We start from the raw sequence: 27,470 nt of genomic DNA on the forward strand, positions 1-27,470 counted from the left end.
GTGCCCTGCCTCGGCCCTACCTGCCTGCGGGAGCCGAGCTCCTGGGTGCTGGGGGGGGGAGCAAAAACTGAAACCCGACTGGAACTGGTCTTGAATCCCACCTCTTCTCTTTCTGCACAGGGTTAAGGTGGGCTTTGGGCTGGTGCTGCTCAGCTTATCTGAGAATTGGGCTGACTGCTACCTGAGGCAGCTGGTGCTTTAGGTGAGTCTCTGCTTTTGAGGCTGCTGGTGGTCCCTGTAATACCACACAGTGACAGATGGCACTGGGTCCTGTGCTCTGAGGCCCTTGGGCAAAGATCACATGCGTTTTCCTAACAAAAGGCAAAACTTTACAAGTTTTCATCTGAAATATTTTAACCCCCCCCGCCCCCCTTATTAAAGCAGGTTCAAAGCCAGCTGCATGTCATTTATGTGAGATCCTCTTGCTCTCTGCACTTGCTGCAGTATTAAGTGTCACTGCTCACTAAAGCAAGCTTTGAACTGCAGCTCTTTTTAATCAAGCTCTGTTTTCAAGTAGGACTTTCTGGTTTCCATATGACCTGAAGTGCTCCTCCTGGGGGAATATGCGAGTACCTGGAGCTGTATAAAAACACTTCATGGTTTTTAAAGCAAAACCCTGCACCTCTCGAGCCTGAGCAGTGCCGTGTGTCCTTGCTGAGCTGCTTGAAGAGGATCCGGGGGGACTCTTTGCCTCCTCTCCAGTGTGATCCCAAACAGGCATTAGCCACCCTTGCTAGTGAGTTTAAACATCTCCAAGTGCTCCAGGGAAACTGATGTGGCATCTTCAGTGCCAAACCGACGAGTTATTTTACAGGTAGCTGCTGCTGGCGTCTCGTTTAGGAGAGGTAGGTTGGAGGGCAAGTTCATGGGGCAGCTGAGCTGGGAGCCACCTGCGAGGCAGCTGCGAGCTGGGCAGAGCCGGAGGGAGGAATTTAATGCTGATGAAATGAGCCTTTGGAAAGCTGGAGAGGCTGCGGGGGCTGTTCCTCTGCACAAGTGCACAGGTGTGGGTTTATGGAGGGGGCTGAGGCCTTTTCTGATGTGCTGTCTGCCCTCGGCTGTCTGTGCTTTGCAAGGCACTTGGCTCAGCCTCCATCCCTTTCAAGTGCCCATTTCAACCTCTTGCCTTCACATCTCATTGCCAGCCAGAGGCTGGGGCTGTTCTCCGTGATTTCATCTCCTCTCATCCTTCCTCTCTTAGGGCTGCCCTTGGTCTCCTTCCTTCCTGCCCCTGTTCCGTGCAGGGTAGCCGCCTGCCTACCTTGCCTGGGATGGGAGGAAGGAGGGAGCCCAGCCTCCCCGCCATCTCCTACTGTTAAAGATGTGCCTTCTCTTCCCTGGCTGGGGTGAACCTCTCCTCCTCGGCACGGTGGCAGTTCTGAGGGGCCTTACCAGGTTTTGGATGCGGCGGCACAGTGAGGGCTCGCATCCTGCCTCGGCCTTTGCCGTGGTACCTCGCTGAGCAGGGCTCTGGTCCCCAAGGAGCACAAGTACTTCCTTAAATAAATAACCGTGAATTCCCAGACACCCACTGTCCTTGCACAGCGACAAAACAAATATATCCAAGAAATTGGGGTGATTAACGGAAAGAAGCTCTACGGCAGAGAACATTTTTCATATGAAACATGACATAGCAATGCCTTAAAAATTACTGGAGAAAGTGGGAAGGGGACAGCTCAGTGGAGCCAGCGCTGGTGGGGGGATGCTGGGTGACCCTGGCTCGGCGCGGGGCAGGAGCTCCCTCCTCTCACCCATCACGAACTAGTCTATTTTTATTTGGCTGTTATCAACACTAACAATTCATTATTACAAATTCTCACGTGATGCTTGTCCTGACTGTAATTAGTTTAAAAAAAATGGGATTAAAACAAATAAAATGCACATTGTACGTCTGGTTTAGTCTGGCTGCTTTTTCCACCCCCTTCCTCCTCTTGAGCATGCACCAAGCAGCTATTCCTGGAGGGGATGGCTGTGACTGATAGGGCTGCAGGCCAAGGAGAAATGGCAAGCGGAGAGGCTAATGGAGACCCTCACCTCCTCTCTATTAGCCTCCTGCAACTCTGGGTGGTAGCTGCAAACTCAATTAAAACATCTGTACTTTCCCTTTCTCAATTACGGCTCCTTACACTTAAAACCAAACAAATTGAGTTGCTCTGCTGCCTCAGGCTGCGAAGGCAGTTTCTGCCAAGAAATTTATTATCACCATAAAGCACAGCTTGATTTATGTTAAAATATTAAACCAGATCTTTATGATGGAAATAAACAGTTTCTGCTGTGATTCTCTCGAAGGACCTCACAAGCAGTGGAGGATTTCAGGGCTCGGGCTGTAAATCTGAGCCCAAAGTGGCATCAGGGATGGATTCGGTCTTTGGCAGCACTTCGAAGAACGATGGCCAGGGAAGGAAAAATAGAAACCTCGAGCCCGAGAGGCAGGTTTAGGTGAGGCTTGAACATCCCCAGCAGCCGTGTGTCACTTGGGGGGGGTTCAGCTGTTTAAAGGTGTGTGAGAAGGTGCTCACCAGCCTTTGCCCCATGGGGGTTTGGGCAGCCAGGCGCTGACCCCAGGAGCTTGGGGAAGGGTGTCTGGCTGCAGGGGCTTGGCTGTGGGGGCTGCTGGCAGCATAGGGGGATGCCTGGGGGCTGGGGCAAGGGGCTGCTTCCACTGCCTTGGCACCCAGCTGGCACCCACCGACCTCGCTGGGGTGCTGCAGCGCCCGGGGCTCTCCCCAGCCCCGGGGAGGTGATGGGTGGCTGTGCAGCAGGGCGGGGAGGTGGGTGCCCCGGCTGGTGCAGGGAGGCGGATGGGACCCAGGGGAAGGTTTCGTGCTGCAGCTTTGCCCCAACAGGAGGCAGGAACCGGGAGGTGGCTGCAGATGCTGCTCCCTCGAGCATCCTTGGGCATGGCAACACCCTGCTGTCCCCAATGCTGGCCTCGTATTTTCTCTGGTTTGTGATTTAACCAGCTCCACCTGCCCTGATCTGAGCCACCAGCTCCCCATAGCAGCACCAGCACATCCTTACCATTGGAAACCTCTTCCCGTGGCTGACCCGTGCTGGCCTGCCATGTTCCCCCTTTCCCCAGCAGGATGGGTCTTGTGATGTCGAGCAATGGGGGCAGTAAAAATAATACGTGCTGTGGTGATGCTGGAGCCGTCAGAGGGGGGGAGGGTGCCGGGGGAGGCTGTCGGCCGGGGGGCGCTGACTGCCCCCTAAGCAGGGCTGAGCCCAGGAGGTGGGTGGCCAGCAGAGCGCCGGCCGTATTTCTCTTTGCACATAAACGGCAGCCCACAGTGTCCCAGGGCGGCACAGGTGCCAGAGCCGACTGAATTAAAAAGTGATTGATTAGACAATTTCACCAAAAAAGAAATATTCCTCAGTGGCTGTTAAACACTAAAGTACCCAACCCACTGCTGCCCAGTCAGAGGGTGCTTCCAGACTGCTGCTTCCCTGCAGAAGCCAGTCCCTGGGCTTCCCACCCGTCCCTGGTGTGCCCTGGGGCGAGGGGATGCTGCAGGAGCAGCTCAGCCCTTCCTTGGTCCGGGATGGGGGGGACTGGGGGGGTCACGCATCTCCCACCCGCGCCGGGCTGCTCATTGCTCCGTGCCCCATTCAGCTTTTCTCCCACCAGCGCCCAGGTTAGTGCCTGGCACCGGGAATGAGATAAAACTGGTGCTCTTCCATCTCAATTAACATATAAAGATGATTATGCAAATGCCACCATGCAAATGCACCCATCCCCAGGGCCACCTCCCCGGGAGCACCCCCAGCACCCCTATTTCCCTTGTCCCTTGCTGCCTTCAGCCTCCACAGCAAAGCCCTTCAATAAAGCATGAAGCAAATCCATTTGGCCTCTGCTGAGTCACCGGGGACATCACTAATTAATTTAAAACGTGGGTTGAGGATTTTTGATATTTTTTTTTCCTTTCTCTCTTCTCTGCTCCCTTTTGTTCTCACAGCCCCAACCTTGGCTCGGGCTGGCCCCCAATCCTGAAGGTGTAGCTGTGTGTGTTGGCTTCCTTGGGCCAGAAAGTCACAAATTGGTGGGGGGAAGGTTCCCCAGGACACACTGGAGCCTCCTGGGGACCAGCCTGTCACCCCTGGGGGCATCTGGGCCACCCACCTGGGGATAGCTGCCCAGGGCAAATGGGTGCCATCCCCTGGGGCAGCCTGGCAGGGATCCCCTTGCCTTCAACTGGGTTTATTTATTTATGGCCTTTATCTAATACACCAGCACCTCCCTCCCTCACCACAAGGCTTCAGAGGGGCTGCCAAAGCAATTAAGAGACAATTGCAATGATAAATAAGTAAAGGGAATTAAAGTGCTGGCACTGGTGTGTGATGGCAGGCTGGGGGCGGGGGAGGGGAAAACTGGCTGCATTTAACCCCAGGCAGATGGGTGGATGGGTTGTCAGACAGATGGGTGGCCAGATAAGACATTGCCAGGGCTTCCAACCCTGGGCCACCCGTGGCCAGGCCCTTCCTGACCTCTCCGGGGGTTTGCAACCACCCCTGGGATGGGGCTGGGGGCTCTGGAGCCACCCCTGCCATCGTCCCCTTGCTGTTACTGGCCCTCGGTGGCTGCCAGCAGCCCCGCCAGCTGCTCTTAAATAGGAAAAATAAATATGACGAAGCTTTAGAGCAGCTTCCTGGGGGAGGTTGTTCATCCAGGTAGGCAATGTCAAACCAGCCAGAGAGAAGGGCTGTGGGTTGGCATCTCCCTGGGAAGATACCATGGGCAGTTTTCCATAGGATTATAGCCCCAGGATGGGTCTGGTACCGGCGGGCAAAGCCGTGGCTGCTGGCCCCGGCCCGGCAGCCTCAGCTCCTGCTTCCCAAATCCCTTCTCCCCTGCCTGGTGCTGCCTGAGCATCACGGCTGCCCCTTGCCCGCACCCCCGCAGCCCAGCAGGGAAAGGGCTGTGTTAGACGTACATCAAGTGAAGAATTAAACCCAGCTCATCTATCGTACCTGATTTATGGCTCCATCAGCCCTGGGAAGGTGGGAGGATTTTTTTTTTTTTCTCTTTCTCATTCCCCCACAGCACACCTTCCCAGGGCTGCCACGCCATGCTGCAGCTCCCCGCTGGGCTGCTGATTTGGGAGCATCACTTACTGACCCGAGCTCACCCCCATCCCTGCCCAGCACCTCCAAACCTGGGCAGGGTGCCTTAAGTCCAGCTTCAGTGCTCGCGGTACAGGCTGATGTCTCCCAAGTAATTATCCCTCAGCGCGGTTTAATGAGTTGCTGTTTTCCTTGGCCTGACTGCTGCCGGTGGGATAAGCCTGTGTCGGGGCTCAACAGTAGAGACACAAATAGGGAGGCGGTGCACAGGACCACGAGCATCCCTGTGACAGGGGGTAAAGCCAAGGGCAGCCCCAGGCTCACCACCAGAGGATGGAAGAAGGGTCCCCAGCTGGTTGAAAATGTCTCTTTAATGACCTGGACATGGCATTTTGAGTCCTTTGAGTGAAAATAAAATGTGATGGCAACACGGCAGCAATGCGCTTGGCATCCCCAATGCTAGCCCTGCCTGTGGGGAGAGCCCGAGCCAGCACACGCCAGCCCTCGCCAGGCTCCTCTGACCCCCCCCAAAAGCGCACGGGACCCGCCGAGCCGCTTGGAGCATCCCGCTGCCGGCCACGCAGGACCCCGGGAGGCTGGAGCCCGGCCGGGAGCCGTTGGCTGGCCCGTGGGGCCACCCGGGCAAGGGGCAGGCAGAGGGGTGCGGACACCCCCCTGTCTCCCCCCGTCACACCTCCGACTCCAGGCTGGAGATCCGCCGCCAGGACCCACCAGTACAGGGACTTGTCACCCCATGGGCCACCAGCGGGTCCCTCCTCTCCGTCCCCGCCGCCCGCAGCAAGGCCAGCTCCCCACGCCTCCCGCAGTCTCTGCAGCCGCTGTCCCAGCGCCCAGCTCCCCGGCTGCATCCCGCTGGCACCCCGGGGTGCTCCCGGGGCAGCGGGGACCCCTGCGAGCGGTGTCCCAGGTAGAGGCCCCGGTTGGCATAGGAGTTCATGCAGGCGTAGGGCGTGCACGCCGGCACGGTGGCACGGGGGTTTTGCCGGCAAGCCTCCCGGTAGGATGGCAGCCTGGCCACAGGTGAGCGCGGTGCCAGCCGGCCAGCGGCCTGGGGACAGCGGGGCCCACAGCCGTAGCCGGCCTCAGCTTCGGGGAAGAGGTCGGGCACGTTGGCGCGGGTGGGCGCACGGGCAGCACCGCAGTGCCGCAGCCCCCCGGGACAGCGCTTCTCGCCCCGCTCCCCGGGCGCCCTGGCCGAGCTCGCCCATCGGCTTGGCTTCTCCCGCTCCACCACCGCAGTCTCCGGCTCTCCCCTGGCTCTGCAAGTCCTGGTGGCTTTTGGGAAGGCGCCGCGAGGGCAGGATGGAGGCAGGAAGGGGCTGCCCACCTCCCGCCTCTTCTCCGCTGCCGACAGCAGCCGGGGCAGTGTCCCCGAGCCCCCGTGTCCCCCGTCCCCCTGGAGCAGGGGGGGGTTCTGCAGTCGGTCCCCCCGCCCTGCCGGCCGCTTGTGCTCCCTGTAGATGTCCGGTGGTGGGAGGTCCCTGGGGGATGTGGGGGGCGGGAGGGGAGCCCCGACATGGTTCCCCACCAGCACCTGCTCCCCAAAATCCCCCCCTGGGGAGGTCTTCACCAGGAGGTGGGGGAAACCCACAAGGGCTTCATCCCCCACACAGCCACCCCGAAACTTCAGGGGGTGCAGGAGGCGGGGGACGTGCTCATTCGCCCCTCTCCACTTCTCCTCCCCAGGCAGCCGGGAGTCCACGGGGATGGGCTGGGGCAGCGGCAGCCCCAGAGGAGCACCCTTGGGAGGGCAGGCTCTCCCCAGCCTCTCAGGGGGGGCCAGGTCAGAGGGGGGGGCCCGGTGGGCACCGGTGCTGTTCTGCACCACGAGCTGGGGTGTCCTCAGGGAGAAGGTGGTCTGGAGGTGCTCACTGCGGCTGCTCCAGTCCTCGATGGTGCGGGTGGCCTGCTCCAGCGAGCCGCCCACACTGGCCGTTGACACCATCTCCTTGGCCGCCTGCAGCATCTTCAGCACATTGGCCTGGGCTGAGCTGGTGGTGACGTCAGGTGTGGGCGCCCGCCGGGGGCTCGCCAGGGTCTGCACTCCATTGAAGCAGCTGTAGATGCCCTGTGGAGGGAAGCAGGGGGACCCCCACCATCAGCAGGGTCACTGGGGTCCTGCAAACATGAACCCACCCTGATAAGCCGAGATGATGCTGCTGAGGCTGAAATGTCTTGACAGCACTGATGTCCCCTCCCCAGCATCCACAGTGCTGCCAGGGTGGGTGACACCATCCTCCATCACCCCCTTCTCCAGGGATGCTAATACGGGGTCATCCCCAGGGCTAAGCCCTTTCCCCAAATCCTGGCTTTTCTCCCCAACCATCAGCACAAACATCTTCAGCCCCTCCCATGTGGGTCAAAGGGATGATGTCCACCAAGCCGTGCCCAACCCCATGACACTGTGGGAGGACACTCAGGCCCCTCAAGAGCCCCTGGCAGCATCACTCACCCTGCTGATGGCCAGGAGAAAGTCAAGCTTGTGGGACTTGGGGACAGAGTGACGCAGCTTCCAGTAGACAAGGTGCTCCCAGGCAAAGACCAGCAGGCTCAGCCCCATGGCCACCAGCAGCATGTAGAAAACCCCAGCCATGTTGTCGATGTCCAGCTTGCTGCTCATCACTTCGTTCTTCTCATTCTGGCAGATCCCCGACAGCCAAACTGTCTCCAGCTTCTGGGTCTCGCCTGGGGCCAGACACACACAGCGATGGGGGGGGTGAATGTGCCCCCCCCCTGCCCTGGCATCATCTCCCCTAGCACAGCCCCTGCCCATCCCCACCCCTCCATGGCTGGAGGGACAGAAATCATCTCCAAGCCCCCAGAGCTGCTGCCCTTGGCCTGAGCATCCCACCAGCCACTTGGCTTCTCCAGGGCCCTCTCCTGCCTCTGTCCCCCACCCATGTGCCAGCCAGCTGTGCTCACTGTCCCCTTCCCTGGCTTCTCCTCCTGACCCTCAGATTTTGTGCGTGGCCATCTCCAGGATTTTGCAGCCTGAAGGAAGATGGGGGACCCCAGGGGAATCACACACACACACACTCCCCCCCCCTCCCCCCACCCCAGCAGCGGTCAGCTGGAGAGATGCTGCTGGAATTAATGTTCCCTGAAAGGAATTGGTGGAGAAGCCCCTCAGTGGCATCCTGCAAGGAACCATGGAGGCTTCACAGGGTCTGGGGGCCAAAGCCATGCCCCCTGGGTTAATGTGGAGGGCAGGGGTGGGGTGAGGATGGGGGGATGAGGACAGGGCTAGTGAGAAGCTCGCCCAGGCACTCACCATCTCCCAGGAACTGGAGCAGAGCCAGGTCGATAGCTCGCTTCCAACGCGAGTCCTTCTGCAGGGCGATGCCGTAGCCTGTGGTGGCAAACACCTTCCCGCTGCCGATGGTCACCAGCTTGCAGCCCTCGTCCTTGCCCGCCATGTAGTTGAGCACCGCCGCATCGTAGATGAAGGCGTCCAGCTTCCTGCCCCACCGATGGGAGGGAGAGTGAGGATGGGGCCGGGGTCGGAAGCCCTTTTTGGGGGGCTGTACCTCGTTTGGGGGAGCTCTACCCGTTTTGAATAGCTGTAGTCCATTTGGAGGGGGTTGTGTCCTTCTTGGGGGGGTCTCTGCCCCATGTTGGAGAGCTTTAACTCCTCTGGGGGGGGGAAGTACCCAAGCTGGCGGGGGGGGGCTGTATACCTTTTGGGGGAGCCATACCCCACTTGGAGCTGTATGAGCTGCAGGGTGTCGTACCCTGTCTGGGGGGGCCCGTATCTCATGCAGGGAAACCACACAGAGCCATATCCCATCTGGGAGAGTTGTGTACCCAGCCTGGGGAGTCCACACCCCACTGGCGGGGGGCTGTACCCCAGTTGAGGAAGCCCTACCCCATCTGGGAGGCACTGTACCCCACCCCAGGGAGCTGTAGTTCATTTGGGGTCCTGTATCCCATTTGGAGGAGGTGTACCCCAGCTCTGGGAGCCATACCGCATGTGGGGGAGCCGTACCCCATTTTGAGGCTGGTGAGGGCATCCTCCACGGAGCGCTGGTTGTACTTCACCATGTGGGTGTGCATGTCAGGGTAGTTGCTGCGGATGTTCCTCTCGGTGCTGCCATTGGGGACGGTGCCGAAGCGGAACGGGGGGTACTGCTCCTGCGGCTTCTGGAACTGCAAAGGGGAGCCCCAGGGAGCGGCATCACATGGCATCCGTGTCCCTGCTGTGTTCCCTGCCGTGTCCCCTGCCACGTCCCTGCATGTCTCCGGCACGTCCCCCCTCCCCACCAGCAGCCCTCCACCCGCCCACCCATGCCCAGCCAGCTGGCAGTGACATGCAGCCCTGCCAAGTTTTCACCACCCCAAAAAAATTATTTTTTAGGGATCCCAGCCTGACCGTCAGCCCCACCTTCCTGTCACTCAGCCCTGACACGGTGTCGATGTACTGCTCCTGGATCATGAAGGCAGCCAGGTTGGCAGTGTAGCTGGCGAGGAAGATGACGGCGAAGAAGGCCCAGATGAGCACCATGATCTTGCTGGTGGTGCCCTTGGGATTCTCGATGGGCACCGAGTTGTTGAAGACCAGAGCCCACAGCAGCCACACCGACTTGCCAATGGTGAAGGAGGGACCTCCAGGCCCTGCGGGGACAGGGGACAGAGGGGACAGCCGTCAGCCCGGCTGGAGATGTGTGTGTCCCCCCCTCCCACCTCCTCCAACTCACTCTTGGCACTGGTGAGGTTCTGGTTGTAGCCGACGGGGCTGAAATACTCAAACACGAAGACAGTGACAGCCACCACAGTGAGGCACATCACAAACATCATGACCCACACGGCTGGACTGTAAGGCTCTGCAAAACAAGTGGGACTCCATCAGCTCCCCCGGACACTCTACAGCGCCCTGGGGACCCCCAGCAGCCCTCCCTGATGGATGGGGCTGTCCCTCCTGGGAGGGGAGACCGGGGCTGGCAGCACTGCAGCCGAGCAGATGATCCACAGGGAATCAGGAGGGAACGGGGATGCTGTGAGGTGGGGGGATGCAGCCATGCTTCTCTGCCTAAGCAAAATCAGCCTTTCATCAGTGGGGAGATGCTAATGAGATGCTGCCCGTGTCCAGGGTCATCCTCAGGAGCGTTTCCCATGGGATCATGGGTTGTCCCCCAGATGGCTCTGGCCATGGGACTGTGCCTGCACTGGGCATGGGACCAGCCCCTGGCTCTGCTCAGCCCCTGGGAAAGCCCCTGGGAGCTGGGGGTGGGCAGCGAGCCCCCGCCTGCCTGGGATGAGCTAGAACAGGGTGGCAGGAGTGGTGGAGATGCATCCAAGCCCTCAACGTGCGGCTGCCGAGGTCCATTTGTCAGCGCGTCCTTCGCTGTCAGGGAGGAGAGGCCTCCCCTGATGGGGATGCGGCTCATTAGCGCAGGAGGCAGGAGGCGCAGGGACCGCAGACCCTGGCCCTCCGGACCGGGGCGGGATGCTCCGTCTGTCCCCAGGGCCGGGGAAGGTGACCCCTGCTTCAGGGGGAGGTGGGCCCCGCGGTGTGCAGGGGACAGGAGGGGGAAGATGTGCCCAGGCTGGCAGTGTCCCATACCCCATGGCATCCCTGGCACCCACACCCCTGCGCACCCTCCCGGTGTGGGAGCCCTGCTCCAGCTGAGCCGGGATGCCGCTGCCGTGCCCTTGCCGAGGGCCGGGAGCCCTGCCGAGCTCTCAGGCTGAATTTCATGATGACCTTGGCCAGTCTCCTCCCCTTCCTAGGCTGCAGCTTTGCTTTTTTAAAACTCGTTAAATAAAACTTTTAGCAGCGGCAGTTTCCTGCCCCAGCTTAGCCACAGGCTCTGGTGACGGTGGCAGAGAAGGGGTCCCCAGAGCAGAGCTCAGAGCTGGCAAATACCCACCTTGTCTTCCCCCCCCCATCCCTGTCCTCCCTCCTCCACAGAAGTAACGAAGAGGAGGAAACCTCCGATCCCAGCTTCCATCTCCAATCCCAGCCTCCATCTCCATAATAAAAGGATTATTCAGGTGAGGGGCGGAGGAAGCCCCAAAGCCAGCAGCACAATCTCCTTCCCTTATGACTCGGTGGGTTTTTTTTCTCCTTACAAGTTATTTAAAACTGAATAATATTTCTAATTTGCATTTTCTGGAAGCATGGGATGAACCCACAGCCAGACAGAGGGAGGGGCGCACGGCTCACCCAGGAAGGCAGAGGGGGAGACGGTGCCGTTGCTCCTGGCCACCATGACGCTGATGCCCGTCTCCACGAAGGGCACGGAGAAGTCCACGATCTCAGAGCGCTCCTCGTTGATGGTGAGGGAGCCAATGGCCATGTCTGCACGCTTGTAGTACACCTGGAGAGGGGGCAGATGGTCTCAGGATGGGCAGATGGACAGGTAGAGGCACCCAGACCACCTTCCCCAGGCATTTCATCTCCAACATTACCAATCTTTACTTTTGTCTTTTTTTTCTTAAAACAGTAGCTTCTCAAATGACCAGAGATACTAACACAACCAGCTGTGGGAGTTGTAAATGTTTGGCTCATTTCCTCATTCTCCTGGCACAGCTCGTGCCAAACTGTCCCTTGCTCAGAGTCCCACCACAGACACCACCTCCAGCAGGAAAGCCGGAGGTTCTCTGGAGTGGTGCCCCCCAGGGAGGGCCAAAGTTGGGGTCTGAGCCATGCCCACCTCACCAATCATGCCGTTCCACACCCCACGGACAATCTTGCCATGTTTGCCGTTGGTCACCAGGTAGAGGTCATAGGAGAACTTCACCGCCTTGGCCAGCTTCTTCAGGATGTCAATGCAGAAGCCCTTGCAACACAGCTTGGTGTAGGGATCCACAAGGCCATCACCACTGAAACCATGCCGGGGAAAAAAGGGTTGGACCAATCAAAGATGCTCAGAGCACCCTGATGCCTGCTGGACACCACGTGCCTGGGAAGCAGTGGCCAGAATTGCCCAGCTCCATCCTCACTGCTCACCTCTGGGAGGAGTTGGTCTGCTTGCGGCAGGGCACAGTATTGCGCACGCAGACCCCGGTGCTGGGGTCCGTGTTCTCCACGATGACGAAGGGTCTCTCCTCCAGTGTGGCCACCGTCAGGTGGCGGTTATCGGCCACGGGCTGCAGGAAGGAGCCGTAGCGGGGCCATACCGGGTACTTCATGTGGATGATGCCTTTCTCCCACTTGCCCACCTGCCCCCAAGGGAGAGCGCACCGTCACCTCGGCGAGGCGCTCTGGGGGTCACATGGGGTCCTGTGTCCATCCTCCCCATGCCTTTGGGACTCGTTTCTCCTGGAGCATTGTCAGGCTGGAGCTCAGCCATGGTGAGACCCACCTCAGCATCCCTTCCCCATGCACCCACTCACCACAGGGTGAGGTGTTTCCTCCTGTGCCCCAAGCGCTGGGCTTGGGTGAGCACAAACCTGGCCAGATTTCACCCAAAATACTTTCAAACTAGAAAAAAAACACCCTCCATGCAGTTTGTTTCAGGTCTAGATGTTCCACTGCTGTTCTCCAGAGGTGAGCAGTTGCATTTTTGCCTCTTTTGGAAACTTTCAGCCAAATTGCAGGGAAAAAAACCCAGTTCTTGGCAGAGCTTTGGTGCCCAGCATTGCCACAAAGCCCCACCTTGCCACCATGGGTACTTTTGGTGCCAGTCACAGGTTTTGCAATGGACAACCTGCCCCAGGGTGGGACTCCAGCCTATGCATGGCCCCAGGCTCACCCTGCCCACCCCCCCTCCCAGTGTGCCCATCCTGGGGGGTCCAGGGTCCTACCATCTCCCAGAGCCGATGCTGGTTAAGCGAGATCACCACCATGGTGGGCCTGACCAGGTAGCCGCCTTCATTGAAGGAGAAGTCCCTGTGCTCCCACGTCACATTGAGAAGGTGCCTGGTGGGACACAGCACCCATAAGACTCTGGCTGTGCAGCTTAGCCCCGTACAGCCTTCCTCCTCCTCCTCCTCCGGCTCCACTGGGCTGCCACGGGCCCCATGGAGAGATGTGGAGCTGAGAGCTGGGGATCTCAGGTTTAGCCACTGTGCAAGAGGCAGCAGGGAGCTGGAGAAAGCCCTGCCAGCAAGGAGGCACTGCACAGACTGCCACAGCAGCCCCAAGCGCACATCTGCACTGTGAAGCAGTGCCATGAAACCCCCCCTGAGACCCCCATGGGTGCCGGGTCGGAGAGAAGCATGGGAAACTGCAAGGGCTGCTCTGGAGAGATGCTCCAGGATAAACCCAGCCAAGAGGCGTGGACCACCAGCTGCAGCTCAGCGAGCATCATCGCCCCAGCCTGCCAGCTCCATCCTCCACCTCCTCTGCCCCTTCCCTCTTTGTTTCCCCATTCTGTTTCATGCCCATCCCAGTGCCCCCCCGAGCCTTACCGGTAGAAGCTGCTGTTGGAGGTGGTGGCTCCACCAGGGGCCTGGCAGTCCCGTCCCACCTCCGGGAGGTAGCCATGGGCCCGGAAGAAGCTGGCTGCCCCCATGGCAATGATGGCCACCCCATCCCGCACCTTCTGCCGCAGGCTCAGCTTCCAGCTCTCTGTCACCACACTGATGAGGCCGACAGGGAAGGAGGCGGGTGGTACCTCCATGTTGCCCACTGACAGGCTGGGCACGATCCAGACGTAGCCCGGCCCCACCAGGCCAGCTTGCTCTGCCATGGCAAAGAGGTACTCAGCCTCCTCTCGTGAGCAGTAGACAATGAGGACCTGGGCATCGATCTGCCGCAGGAGCCGCTGCGTCCTAGAGCTGCTCCGCTCCTGGCTCATCTCGAAGGTGAGCACCTCCTGCAGCTCCCAGCCAAAGTAGCTGGCGTCCGTGAAGGAGCGGATGACGTCCAGGAAGATGTTGTAGCCCGGGTAGAGGCTGGTAATGACAGCAAAAGAGCCCCAGTCGTATTCCTCCAGCACCTTGAAGATCACCTGGATTTGCTGCTCGATGGAAACACCCAACTGCAGGAAAGCCGAGCCGGGCTCCTGTGGGAGGAGAAGGAGTCAGGGGCTGCTCTGGCACCATGGTCCAGGTGTCTTGTGCCCGTGCAAGCCACCTTGAACTTGCCATCATGAAGGGTTCAAGGAGCCATGATCTGGCATGGTCCATGGGCTGGAGACACCCAAAATGGGACAGATCCTGTGGCAGTCTCCAAGGAACATCATCCCATGCAAAGGGTCAAGCCCTGCAGCCTCTCCTCCATTTCTCAGCTTGTTGACCAAAAATTCGTCCATCCTCCAAAGGAGACCAACAATTTCTCCTTAAACCAGGAGAAGGAGGGGGACAAGGGCTCTGCCAGGAGTGTAAATCCCATCCCAGCTCCAACTCACTACCTGCTGCTGGAGCCTGTGTGGCTCCTTCCCTCTCACCCCATCTCCCCAGCCATATGGCCTCTCATTAGCAAACCTTAATTGATCTGATTCTGTCTTAAATGATTCAGCGAATAGCATTTGCAGAAGGTCTCGTGCAGGCAGTGGGGTTTTGCAACCCAGATCCCCTCCTCCTCCAGAGGAGGAGTTTTTCCAATGAGGCTGGTGGTCCAGCTGGAGGGGTGAGCCCCAGGGACTCCTTCTGGGGAGTGGGATCTGCTGGGATCCTTGGACGCATGAGAGGAGGAGGAAGAGGTCGAGCCTCAGACAGGCCCCTCCACCACCCCTGAAATACCCCTGGAGAAAGCTGCAGAAAAACATGCCGACCACAGCAAAGCCATGGCTGTTTTCCAGTTGCGTGGGGCTCCACCTGAGCCCCCTGCACCCACCTCAGCCTACTGCACCCACCCGAGCCCCCTGCACCCACTGCAGCCCCTGCCACCCACCCACAGTGAGCAGCACCTGGGGTGGTCCAGGAGCACCTGTCGGTGCAGCCAGTGCTGCCGAGGTGCCACCCAGGGGGTTCAGAGCCCCAAACCTCTGGGCGAGTGGAACATGAAAGCAGAGGAGCGGCAGGGTCTCCAGCCCCGGGGGCTGCTGCCATGGGAAGGGGCCAGCACTGGGACCCCTCCAGTGCCCAGGCTGGGATGAGCAGCCAGGGGACAGAACCCAGATCTCCCCCTCGGGAGGGACTGGAGCCTCACCACAGCCCATCGCAAGCTGCCCAGCACCCTCCAGCCTGGCTGCAGCTCTCCCTGCCGCCAGCACTTCCCGGCAGGCAGGTGACAGTGACTAGTTGACAGTGACAGTGTCTGATGCCAGCGAAGAGGAGAGAAGCTAAAAAGCCTTTTTCAGCCCGTGGTGCACCTGAGATTGCTGCCACAGCCGAGCGAGGCTTCTCCACGCTGCCTGCCCAGCCATTTCAGGGCTGGATTTGGCCCTGGCATCGCATGGAGGGAGGAGGATGGGGACGTGCCAACCCTGCCACTGCCCCTGCAGCCCCAGTGCCACTCCAGCACCCCACGGTCGGCACAGCCTGGAGGGGACAGCAAGCAGGACACCAGGGAGGGTCCCTCCACAGGGCACTGTAGTCCCCTCCCTGAAGTCCCCTCCATGTCCCACCGCCCCAGCCGGCCACGCTGCCACAGCCACTGCCTATTCCTGCCCACAAGCCCTGCACTGCAGCCTGGCAGCTCCTCTGCCCTCCAGCATTTCACATCCCATATCCACCCCTCTCTAAGAATCCCTCATTTCTCTCACCCCCCCCTGGAAATAACCCGTAGCGAATGCCTCACCTTCGGGGTCAGGACCACAGCAGACCCCCCGCTGATGCTGATGACGGGGACCTGGGTCTGGGAGGAGATGAAGTCCAGGATCTGGGCCACGGCCTCTGTGCCGACGTTGTCCTCAAAGACGATGCCGTGGATCTTGTGGCTGGCAAGGATGTTGCAGATCTGGGTGAGGAGGGTGCTGGGGTTGGTGTTGTTGACGATGACGGTGATGGGGTGGATCTCCAGGGGCATGTCCAGGAAGCTCTGGGGACTCAGGCGGGAGCGGATGTGCAGGGGGTAGGACGTGCCCCCAAACACCACGGCCACGTTGACCACCGGCTCCTCGGGGCTGGGCAGCAGCAGGTCTGTGAAGGCAGCTGAGCAGCCCAGCACCATCGACAGTAGCAGAGCGTGCGCCGGCGCTCTGCCCATGTCCACCGCCACGTCCCTGCTGGGACAGGACACAGCCCCTCGCATCTGGCCACCCACCAGGACCCCCAGCCCCACTCACCCCAGCCTGCCCCGCAGCAGCACCAGGGTGGGTTGACCCCAGGGAGAAAGGGGAACCTTCATCCTTTGGAGGCTGCATGTGGTGAAGGGACAACCACAGGGTTGTGCCCACCACCCACCATGCACCCAAGTGCCACATTCCTTGTCCCCAGTCCCACCAAGCACTAAACCTTCCCAGCTGGTTGCCCCTTCCCACCACCACACCGTCCCCATCCCACCACCACCATCCCCCTCCCAGTCCCATTGCCTTCCCACCCCATCCCCTCTCCAAAAGCCATCACTGCTAGGATGCTCCTTATTGCCCCTTCGATCGGGAATGGGGACAGGAGCGAGAGGTGACAGGAGGAGCTGGCAACTCCCTGGTGCCTCTCTCCAGAGCTTCCAGCCACCTTCCATATTTAAAGGCTTTGCCCTTGAGGGAGGGTTCAGCTCTGCAACCCCCATGTTGGGATTTTGCAAACCACACAGTCATCGGGGCAGCTGGTCCCCTGCCTGTCCCCCTGCCTGTCCTCTGCCCATCACCCTTCCCCAGGGCCCTTGCTCTCTCCCCACAAATCCCAACAAAAGCACCTGCCTGGCCCTTTATCTCCAAGTTTCCCCCCTCAAGACACCACCCTTCAGCTTTCCCCCCTTCATGCCTCTGGTGTGTGTCCTGCCTGGCACTGCCCACCCGGCTGGGACATGCGCCGCACTGCGTCTCTGCTGGCTGTACCCCAAAGCCAAGGTCTGGGGGAGCGGGGTTTGGGCACATCCCCCCCTGCCAGCTCCCCAGGTCCCCACTGACTATGATTGCTCAGCCCGCACTAGGCAGGGTGAGAGCCCCCGGGGGTTGGGGGGGAGCACACGTCCCTGCTCACGGTGATGCACCCCCGTGCTGGAGCTCACCCCTTCCTTGGAGCCTGCCGGCAAAACCAACCCACGGGAGACCTGTGGCCGGGGGGATCTGAGCCCCCCTGTGCCCTGTTGCACCCAGGGCCGTTGCTCCGGTGCCACACCGGGCAGCAGGGAGGGGGACAAGCAGCCCTCCACGGTGGCACCAGCCACACGCCAGTGTCGCTCCATGCAGCAAGATGCCAGCTGGTGCTCAGAAACGTCACTTGCAATTAAAAGCTGCTGTTGCTTAACGTGTTCCTCGGCATGGCCGGAGGAGTCCCTTGATGAGTCCCAGATGGTTTCGGGGTCTGCGCTGCCCTGGGGACCTGCACCCCAACACCACTCTGTGCCACAGTGATGGACAACCCCTCGGCACACTGCAAAAGCATCGCCAGCGTTTTGGACTGAAAACGCAGGAAATAAACCCAACCACTGCCCGGCTGGGGACTCTGCAAGAGCTGCTTGGTGTGGATTTGAGCACCAGGGCTGCCTGCTCCAGAGAGACGGGGGACATGAGCCCCACATCCCCCTCCTGCACCCCATGGGTACTGGGAGGGCTTGGGCACCCGGACGGGCACCAATGCTCACCAGGGAGCATCTCTCCTGGCCAGAGGGGTTTCAGGAGGGGGATCATCCACACCTAGCACCCGCCATCACCCAGGGGGGGTTCACCCTGCCCCGCTGCATCCCCCCCTGTCCCACACTGCAGCCGGCCAAGCTGCAGGAGCCACGACACCACACCGATGGCTGCAGCCAGGGCCCCTTGGCCGGAGAGGGTGGCAGGTGAGTCATGCCATGCTGGCAGCGTCCCACGCTCCGGCACGGCCAGCATAACGGCGGGGCAGCCTGCGCTGCCCGCTCCTCGTTGTGAATTCCCAAGTATTTTTAGTCCCATGATAAATAATTCATCGGGAATCCGGCATCAGCTATCCGAGCAGAGAGGAAGGGGAGCAACACACCACCCAAAACAAACAGAGCTGCTCTCCTAGCGGCTCTGCCTGTCTGAGCCCTCCTCAAGGACGTTTAAATATACCCTGGGCCCTTGTGGTGACTGATCGGGTTTGCTTGTTCCAGCCCTGGCACCTCACCCATCCCAGACCCTTATCCTCCTCTTCCTCAGCCCAGCTCTTCCCCGTGCTCAAGAGCCTTTTCTAGCACCAAGTAACCCAAGCACAGGCCAGCAAGCCCCTCCCGTGATGCCAAACACTGCTTCCCAAGGCGTTGCTCCACTCCTGGCTGTAACTGGGAGTGGGTTTGAGCAAACTGGTTTCCCGCCAGACTGAGCCGCAGGTGGAAAACAACCCTGCCCCTTGCAGCCAGAACACGATGGCAATGGCAGAGGGGAAGGTGGCATGGGCACATCGCATCGCTCAGCCATGGATGAGATAACCAGGAGGTTGGATTTCCATCCTTCCCCAGGAATCTGGTGCGGTTGGCCAGAGCCAAGCCGCTCGCCGCAGCCCTTGGCGGCTGTGGAGGAGGATGGAGGGGTTTAGGGCCAGCAAGCCCGTGGCTGGCAGGGGCTCCGTGCACGGGCTGGAGCCAGGGCTGCTCCAAAATGGCCGGATTCAGGATGCAAAGAGCAGCCAGCTCCTCCAGCCCAGCCGATTCCATGCACTTCCAGCTCGTCTTTTCCAGGAGCAAGCTAGAGGGGTGTAGGAAAATGTGGGGTTTGGGGGAGGATGAAGGTGAGGAAGGCAAATTGCAGGGAAGTGGTAGAGGCAGAGGAGAAACTGAGCCCATCCCTGCCAGAGCCGGGGCTGCTCTTGGGCTCCGCACAACACAGCAAAGCCCCCATGGACTTCAAAAAAAAAAAAAAAAATAAAAATCACATTTTTCAACCTCTTGTCGCAAGCACTGCAGATTTGCTCCTTTGGGAAAAGGCCTTCCCAAAAGGGACGTTTTCCAGCTGGGCAAAGGGCTGGTGGCCAGGCTGGAGCAGGAGGAAGGTGGCCCCAGCTGGGAGCACAGGCAGGGCAATGCCACCTCCCGGCAGCCTCCCCAGGGACCAGGGGACACCCACAGAGCCACCCAGTAGCTTCCCCACTTGGGTTTTGTTGCTTTCAGGTGGGTTTGAACAGGTTAACCCCTCTCCTGGGCACGGCTTCACCTGACACACGAAACACTCGCAGAAACCTCTTGCTAAAGGCACCAATGGAGCCCTTACCCCCCACTACTCCCTGAAATATCATTTTAATGCAACAGGGAAAGTTTGCTCCTAATTTTAAACCTCCTTTTTGCCCTCCCTCCATCCCTCCCTCCCCTGCTCCAAGAGGGGGAGAGCTCATGCAGATATTTTGACCTCAGGAAAGGGAGAAATAAAATGCCAAAATGCAACATATCTGTAACGAAAGAGAAACCTTATCCCCCCCCCCCCAAAAAAAAAGCCTGCAAGCCCAAAACCAGAGGGAAGGCGCAGCCTGCACCAGGGGAGGGGGAACCACTGCCGATGGATGGAAAGGACGGAGTGAATCTGAACCTGGCAGGGGCCATGTGGGGAGGACAGGGGGCACTGGGGAGGCTACCGGGTTGTGCCAGGGCTTGTCATTGTCCCCAGTGGGGGACACCCCTGTGGAGCAAGAAGACCTCCGACGGAGCCCCCCAGAAGGAAGCAAAGCAGCAAAACCTCCCCAAAGCCAACTCATCACCATCCCCGTCCCCATGCAGGGAGAAGCACCGGCAGCCTCCGGCAAGCACCGTCTCCTTTCAACCTTCATCTGCCACCACCCAGCACCACCCTCCTCATCCTCATCACCCTCCTCTTCCTCGCCCGTGCCTCCGACAGCAACAGTTGCGGGCCGGGGGCTGCGGGCTGGGGCGATGGGGGGCCCCCCGCATACACACGCACCGAAACGCAGCTTAAAAAGGTCGAATATGGATTAACCAAAAATAAACGCCAAGTGTCCTGCCTGCCGCTGGGTTACGCAAGGTGGCGGGGGGGACACAGGGCTAGTGGCACCCAGGGAGGTCTCCCCTCTTTTTTCTGCCTCCCACCCACCCCAAACCCCCCCAGCACAGCGCCCGAATAGCGGCTCGTTCCCATCCTTGCCCGGGACGGGAAGTGGGAGCTCTTGGGGATGGGGGGATGCTGGGGTAGAGGGGAATGGCCACAGCAACCCCCCCGCCCCCCCAGCCCACCCCTCCAGCCCATCCCTAAAAGTTCTCGGCGACGGCAGAGCCCGTCGGGGGCCGGTTGCCCCCAGCCCGGCCGGTACTTACGGGACCGCCGCTGCTCGGTGCCTACATGCCCCGCGGCTCCGGCGGGGCTGCGCGTCCCCCCGGGGGCTCGGCCCCGGGCAGCTCTCCCCTCCGGCGAGGCAGCCCCCCCCGGCAGGATCGGCCCCCGCCGCGGCTGGCGGGGGGGACCGGCGGCTGCCGTCGGTCCCGGCTCGTCCTTGGCGGCGGCGGCGGCGGCTCTGCAGCGGCGGCTGGAGGCAGGGACGGGAGCGGGGGAAGGAGGGAGCGGGAGCGGAGCGGGTGTGCACGGGGGGGGGCCCGGTGGCAGCAGGTGTCTCGGCGGCCGCCGGGCCCCGGCAGCCATCTCCCCCCCCCACCCCGCGCCGGGACCGGCGGGGCTGGCCCGGGCGGGACGGCCGGGAGGAGCCGGCGACCGGTGGGGAGGGCTGAGGGGATGGGGGCACGGGGGGGGCACGGGGGCGGTGGGGAGGGCTGCGGGGATGGGGGCACGGGGGGGGCACGGGGGCGGTGGGGAGGGCTGCGGGGGTGGGGGAACGGGGGGAGAGGTGCGGTTATGGGTGCCCGGGGGGGGTGGGGATGCGGGGATGGGTGCCCGGGGGGAGAGGTGCGGTTATGGGTGCCCAGGGGGGGATGGATGCGGGGGTGGGTGCCCGGAGGGGATGCGGGGATGGGTGCCCGGGGGGGGCGCGGGGGCGGTGGAAGGACAGGACGTGTGTCCTCCTGCCTCACCGCAACTTCGGGGCTGGCCGCCAGCCCCGGGGAGTGGGGAGGGGGAGGCGTGACGGGCAGCCCTCCCTCCAGAACCTGCCCGCCTCCCTTGCACCCAGGGCTGGCTCCAGCGCTGGGGAGGGCAGGGGGCAAGCCCCCTCCTTGCTTCGTCCCCCTTTTTCCCCAGGAGGAAAAACCCACCGCAAAATGGCACAGCTCTTACAATGCACCCACCCACCCTCCACCCCCCAGGAAGAGCTGGAGGGGCGCAAGCAGCTGCGGTTGGACACCCACCCACACACCCCCAATAAATAACCTCCAGCCCTTTGCTAACCGAACCGGTGGGGTCTGGCCAGGTGCCCCCCAGCTGGTGCAGGGCAGCCCCAGGGTCCCCATCGGTCACAGGGAGGGGGGGTGACACAGGGCAAAGCCCCCGCAGGCAGCAGCAGCCTCCAGCTGTCACCAGGGCCAGTATTAAAGCATCAGCTGATCCCGCAGCACTGGTTTAGAGCAAGCCAGACTGGGGTGGGGGGGTAAGGGGGGAGATCCAGCAAAGGAAGAGGGGGGAGACGGGCAGGGGCCTTGCTGGGGTCCCCTTGCCCCCAGCTGGGTGCTCAGTCCGCCCCCAAACTAGCCCATGCTCTGCAGCAGAGCTGAATTCCAGCCCTGCCAGGGGTGGGGGGGCAGCTGCTCCAACACCTCCCGGTGCCCCGGCTCAGAGCCATGGAAACACTGGGCATCGCCCTGAGAGCATCTGCCCGGCTGCCGGTGTGTGTTGCCAGCAGCACCCATGCCCAGGCACTGCCCTCCTGCCTTCCCCAGGGGCAGATGCCCAGCTCGGGGACACAGCCATCCAAACCCAAGTTATTTAGAGCTGTCGGGTGGCTGCCACCCAACCTGGCACCACAGCCACCTGCAACAGCATCCCTGTGGCTGCTGGGGCCTGGAAAGGCCGTTTACAGAGAGGTTTCAACCTACCTAAAAACCTGCTGCCTGCAGTTAGCCAGGAGCTGCCTGGTGCTGGAGCTCCCCAAGGCAGCCCACTGTCTGGGTGCTGAGGATGCCCCCGCAGTACCACAGGGTTGCCAGAGATGCCAAAAAAAGGGAGGAAAGGGAACCCCCCCACACACATTTTGGGATTCATTTTAATCCCTGTAAAAGCAGCACTCGGTCTCTCTTGCAGAGCTCAGCCAAATCTCCGAGGCTGCTGCAGTGCAGGGCTGGGGGCAATGGGGGATGCAGGACCTTGGACCCCTCTCTTGGCTGCTGTTGGCTGCATCCTGCTGCCCTGGCTTGGGCAGCCCTGGCTGCCCAGTGCTGCCCGACCCTGGCAGCTCTGCCTCTCTCTTGCCCAAGGATAGGAGATGTAAGGGTTAGCAACAGGTCCTCCCATCCATGGTCGGGTGTGACTGGACCTGGGGACCAGCTTTCCAGGGATCTGGTCCCCTGGAGCTGCCACAGAAACCCTGGGTGGCTCCTGTACCCTCAGTGCCCCCGAGTCACCCTTCCCAGGACCAGCTGCTCCCCGGGCTAGATCCCTTAGGGAGTCTGGGCTCACACCTATTTCAGCCCCAGTGATGCTTCATAGGGAACATATTTCTCAGCAGAGCCACCAGCACCCAGGTGGGACAAGGGGGCAGCAGCAACCCCCCGGGGACAATACCCAGCTCCTCCATCACACCCATGACCCTCCAGCATCCCCTGGGACATTTAACCTCCATCACAGCCCAAAACCCACACGTGGAACAAACAGACAAACCCAGGTCCGGTGCACAGCTGGAGGGTGTCTGCAGTGGGGAGAAGCAGTGAAGGGTCACTACCGGTGGTGACACGCATGCCCGCTCCCTACCCCCCACCCCCCCCCCACCCCCCACCCCCCCACCCCCACCCCCGACTCCTCTCCCTTAGGAGTCAAACCCAGCCAAACCCCTGGCCCGCGGCTCTGGCTCCTCCTCGCAGTTCAAAAACAAAACCCACAACAGTTTTCTGGGGGAGCTGTTCTGCAACCATCAAAACACCTTATCTGAGCATTTAAACAACAAAAGACCTTTTTACGTTCAAAACAACTGCCCCGATGGATGCAGAGGTTTGGATTGAAAGAGAAGCACCAACAGCACCCGGGATGAAGCCCACAATCCCTGGAGGCGCAACTGGACTTTTCCTCCTGGTTGGAAACCTCTGACTTCCCCAGCCCCTCGGTGCCACCCTCTCCGGAGATGCTGTGCCCTCTTTGCCCGGCTTTCTGGGCTGGGCAGGGATAACAAAAGCACAAAGCTGCCTTCCCCCTCCTTCATGCCCCGCTCCAGACAGCTGGGTTGGTACCCTGGCACGGGACCCTCAGCATCCCAGTGAGTCCCTCACCCATGGCACAGCCCAAGAGGGACCTCAGCCAGCTTCTCCATCACCCTGTTACCTTTTCCCAGCATCTTTTCTTGCAGAAAGCTCTGAAAGCAGGTTGATAAATGCAAGGCGCCGTGCTCTGACAGCTCCTGGTGTGCAGCCACCTCCTGCAGGGAAGAGGCCAGGGGAGAGAGGGGGACGTGGGAGGACTGTGTCGGGAGGGATGTTAGTCCAGCTTTGCACTAACCCATCCAGCCCAACACCAGTGTCCGAGAAGTGCCTCAGACTCTACGCAGGCTCCTTGCATCCCGCTGCAAGCCCACCAACATCTTCCATCCCACGCTGCGGTAAAGCCCCACACGGTGCATCCCACCCCAACCCCCTCTGTTTAGGCCCCCCTGCCCTGCAGGGTCAACGGGAGCCCATCAGCTCCCAGGCCCCTATCCAAAACATCCACCCCCAAGGCGCACCCACAGATGAGGCAGCATCGCAGCTCGAGCCAGTGTCTTTAATATCTCCAGTTCTGCAGGGCAAGCCCCCGCCATCAGCCTCCTAACTGAAGGAGAAATTTGGCCAAAGGTTTTTAACTTGGTGCATCCTAAACCAGGAGTTTGGGAAGGAGAGGACCTGGATCTGTGCACTGCCAGCACAAAGCTAGAGCTGGCCCTGGAAGGGCAGGTGGCCAGCTGGGTGACACGGCCCGCTTGGGCTGTCCCCAAGGGTGTCTGCATCCCACTAACGGCATCCGACACCGGACAGGGCAAACAGCACCATGCCCACAGGTCCCTCTGCCAGAGCTGAGTCTTGCAGGTGACACTTGTGACATCTGAGATTAAGCCCCAGACCTGCACCCACCCCAGACCTGCACCCATCCCGGACCTGCCCATCGGCTGCCAACTCCCAGACGTCTGGCCAAAAATTAAGAAGGTCTGAGCCCAGCCGCTCCTACTCCTGGGCACCCACCTCGCCTTGTCCCACCTTCCCCATGCTGCCTTCAGCTCCTGGGGCCACCCCCAGGCACCATCCACACCCCCCAGGTCTGCTCCATCCCATAAGGGCATTCAGGGCTTTGGTGCTGAAATAGCCACACAGAGCTGGGCAGCATCTTGGGTCCCAGCAGCCACAAAAGCAATTGAGGCAGAAAGCAGAGCAAGGCCACAGGGATGGTGCAGTGCACGGTGCACGCATGGCATGGATCCAGCACAGCTCCGCTCCACTGCCACCCAGTCCCACCCTCACAGTCATTAAAGCGGCTGAAATAAACAGGGATGGTTTCATTCCTCGTCCTGGGGTGGCATGTGCCTGCAGGACTGCCCCTGAGGTTGGGGATGAGGCAGCCAAAGCCAGGGAGTTGAAAATGGAAATTTCCCAGGAAGGGAGGAAATCATATCTTTCTGGGGAGTTAACCAGCCCTTGCCCTCCAATAACTTTATTTGCCGCTGTCAGATCCCTAAATAGCTCCTAGAAAGCAGCTGCTGGAGTTTACATCTCCTTCACCTCTGCTCCCCTCCTGGCCTTGGGAGATGGATTCTTGCAGCCCCGATTTCCAAAGTAATTCACCCCAAGTGAAGAGAAAGCCACCCTGCTGCTGCTGCGGGACCCCCAGCAGCGCCTGCCCCAGCACAGTCCTCTGACCGCAGGCAAGACTTCGGCGAGCGCAGAGCCTGGGGAAGGTTGGACATGGAAACCGTGAGCTGCTGGTGGGTCTGGAGCCAAGGATGTGCTCGGGGTCCTTTCGGAGAAGGGGTGATGTTGTGCCAGGAGGGAAGCAGTTGTCTGGGTAACCCACTCCAGTGACCCCAGAGGTTGGTACCCTAACCCGTTCGCCATCCCTGCCCAGGGCTAGTGCTGGATCTAGAGAGAAGAACACATGAAGTATGAGAAGATGTGCCCGGGAGAGCAAGCGGCGAAGGGAGGGTACACGCAGGGACCGATGCTTGTGCTCGGCCAAAGCGCTGAAGTCAGCACTCTCCGGAGCCATCTGTTCCCGACGAAGCCCCGGCGCAGACGGACTCGTCCAGGCTCCCGGCAGCGGATGCCGCAATTCAGTGATTCATGCAGTGAGGGGACGGCATAAAGCCGGACACCGCCTCTGCGGCCGCGCTAACTCCAGGGATGGGGCTGGAAAATTATATATTAGCCACGCTGTGGAGAAGCTTTTATCAACTATTTTTCTGTTCGTGTGAGTTGGCTTTCAAATGACAGCACAGCTCTTCACTGCAGGGCCAGAGGCCTGATTCAAGCTGGTTATTCCCTTATTCCAGAGCACAGGTAACCTCCTGCTTCATGGCTCTAAATGCTCATTTGGAAAGGCCAAGTTCAGCAAGCTGCCTATTAGCAAAGCCAGCGAGAGCCTCTGCTCTTGCCTCCCAGGTGTAATTGCAAAATGCAGCATCAACAGGAGCTTCTGAGGTGTCTCAGACCTGCTTCTTCCCTGGATTACTCCAAGCTTCCTGGCAGCCCATGCAAGGCAGCACCCCAGGGCAGAGAAGAGCTAGCCTGCACAGCTCTGCAGACAAGGGAAACTGAGGCACAACAGCATAAAGCAGCAGGAGGAGGTTGCAAAGACCCAACTGAATAGCATTTACTGTCGAACCAGCCCACCCCAGGACAAGCTCTCTCTCCTCTGTACCAGCCTGGCTGCCTTTCAGAGCAGCACACACGAGGGCAAGGAAAGCGGCGCAGGGAGCTGCGGGAGGGGGCCTGTGCAGCCTTGCCTGGCCGGTCTCGAGGCCATCCCTCACCAGATGCTGATCTCCACCAGCTTTGTGCAGCCTCATTAAAGCTAGGCTGAGCCATAACTCACTGGAGCAGGGAAGTCCACATTAAGAGCTGGCGGTGACGACTTTCAGGCCTCCTTCCAACAGCAGACGGGTGTCACTCACAGCATCGCCTTCCCGGCTCCTTTATCCCCTGTGGAAAAAGGCTCTGGAGCTGCCCCTCTGCCTCCTTGGGAGAGTGGAGGGTGAGGGGGTGGCTGCCCTGCCAGGCTGCCCCCCCTTGCCCCTCGGACCACCATGGTGGGGACATACCTGCAGTAAAGACAAGGTTAATCATGCCTAAAAGCAGAACCCAAATGTGAGCTGGAACCTGCGAGGGCTCCCCAGCCCGCTCAGAGCCCCCCCAGCCTGCTGGTCTTTTGCGGTCACCAAGAGAGCTGGGTCCCCTCCCTCCATCCCCGGGGGTGCCAGGTCACCCCTCCATCCCCGCTCAGCCCCTCTTTGCTCCCCGTTACCGGCCTCCCAGCGCCACCTAACGACACGGCGACCAGGGATAAAGGACCTTCACAAGGAAGCCGGACACATTTTGGTCCCTGGAGAGGATGGAGAACACTGACAGCAAGGGGGAGGCAGCTGGATACCTGGCTGGGGCTTGGGGATGCAGGCAGCAAAGGGGGAGCTGGAGGTAGCGAATAAAGATTTACATTATCGTAACGATCCTGCCTCTGCCCATGAGGCTCAGTCCCCCATCCCCGCCCTTCACTGACCTTGATCATCCCACACCTTTCCCACAGCCCAGTATTAACGCCGGGGCCTTGGCCAAGTTCTGGCTTGAGCAAGGACACCAGGCGCAGCAAAGAAAGATGCTCCCCTTAATCTGTTATCCCAGCCCCAAAACTACCTGGAAGCATCACCACTTTGGGAAGGACCGTTTGCCATGCTCAGCACAAGCACGGTAGCCTCTGTCATGGCCACAAAACCACCCTGACATCAACGTTCAAGGCAACGTGGAAGAAAAACCTGGGGAAGAGCCAGCTCATCTCCTCCCAATACCTGCATATATGATGCAGCCACAAGCAGCCCTTCACCATCACATTTCTGGCTGGGCTATCAACCGAAACGGCTGCTCCCCACCCTGAGCACAGCCCCCTCACCTCCACACCCCTCTTTGCAAAGAGCTTATTCACCTCCAAAGCCAGAGCTGATGTAATCTCCTGCTCAAGAGTTCAGCATTAGGACTGCATCAGCCACGAGATGTAACGAGAGCCACATCACACAAGCAGCTGTTCGACAAAAGCTTTATTGCTCGTTTGCGTACAAGTTCCCAGTATCACATTTCCTGAGTTTCTTAATGAGTTTGCAAATGAGATTTAAATAGAAAAGGAAGGGGGGGGGGGGAAAGGAAGAGAAGAGAGAAGCTGAAGATCTGCCTTCCC

The 27,470-nt window shown here is 60.3% G+C and overlaps 1 protein-coding gene across 1 annotated transcript; it reads right to left on the bottom strand.

Moving 5' to 3' along the window:
* Positions 1 to 5,422: 5,422 nt before the first annotated feature.
* On the bottom strand, positions 5,423 to 20,701 carry GRIN2C (glutamate ionotropic receptor NMDA type subunit 2C). The gene is made up of 13 exons (XM_037410172.1): positions 20,288 to 20,701; positions 15,710 to 16,133; positions 13,435 to 14,030; positions 12,829 to 12,943; positions 12,032 to 12,243; positions 11,736 to 11,904; positions 11,246 to 11,399; positions 9,777 to 9,902; positions 9,464 to 9,693; positions 9,068 to 9,228; positions 8,354 to 8,541; positions 7,535 to 7,767; positions 5,423 to 7,150 (listed from the first exon to the last, which is right to left on the bottom strand). The coding sequence occupies exons 2-13, from the start codon at positions 16,115 to 16,117 to the stop codon at positions 5,750 to 5,752; spliced, it is 3,993 nt and encodes a 1,330-aa protein (XP_037266069.1). The 5' UTR covers positions 16,118 to 16,133; positions 20,288 to 20,701; the 3' UTR covers positions 5,423 to 5,749.
* Between the last annotated feature and the right edge of the window lie 6,769 nt (positions 20,702 to 27,470).

Source organism: Falco rusticolus, chromosome 1 (genome assembly GCF_015220075.1).
Source record: "Falco rusticolus isolate bFalRus1 chromosome 1, bFalRus1.pri, whole genome shotgun sequence".
Lineage (NCBI taxonomy): Eukaryota > Metazoa > Chordata > Aves > Falconiformes > Falconidae > Falco > Falco rusticolus.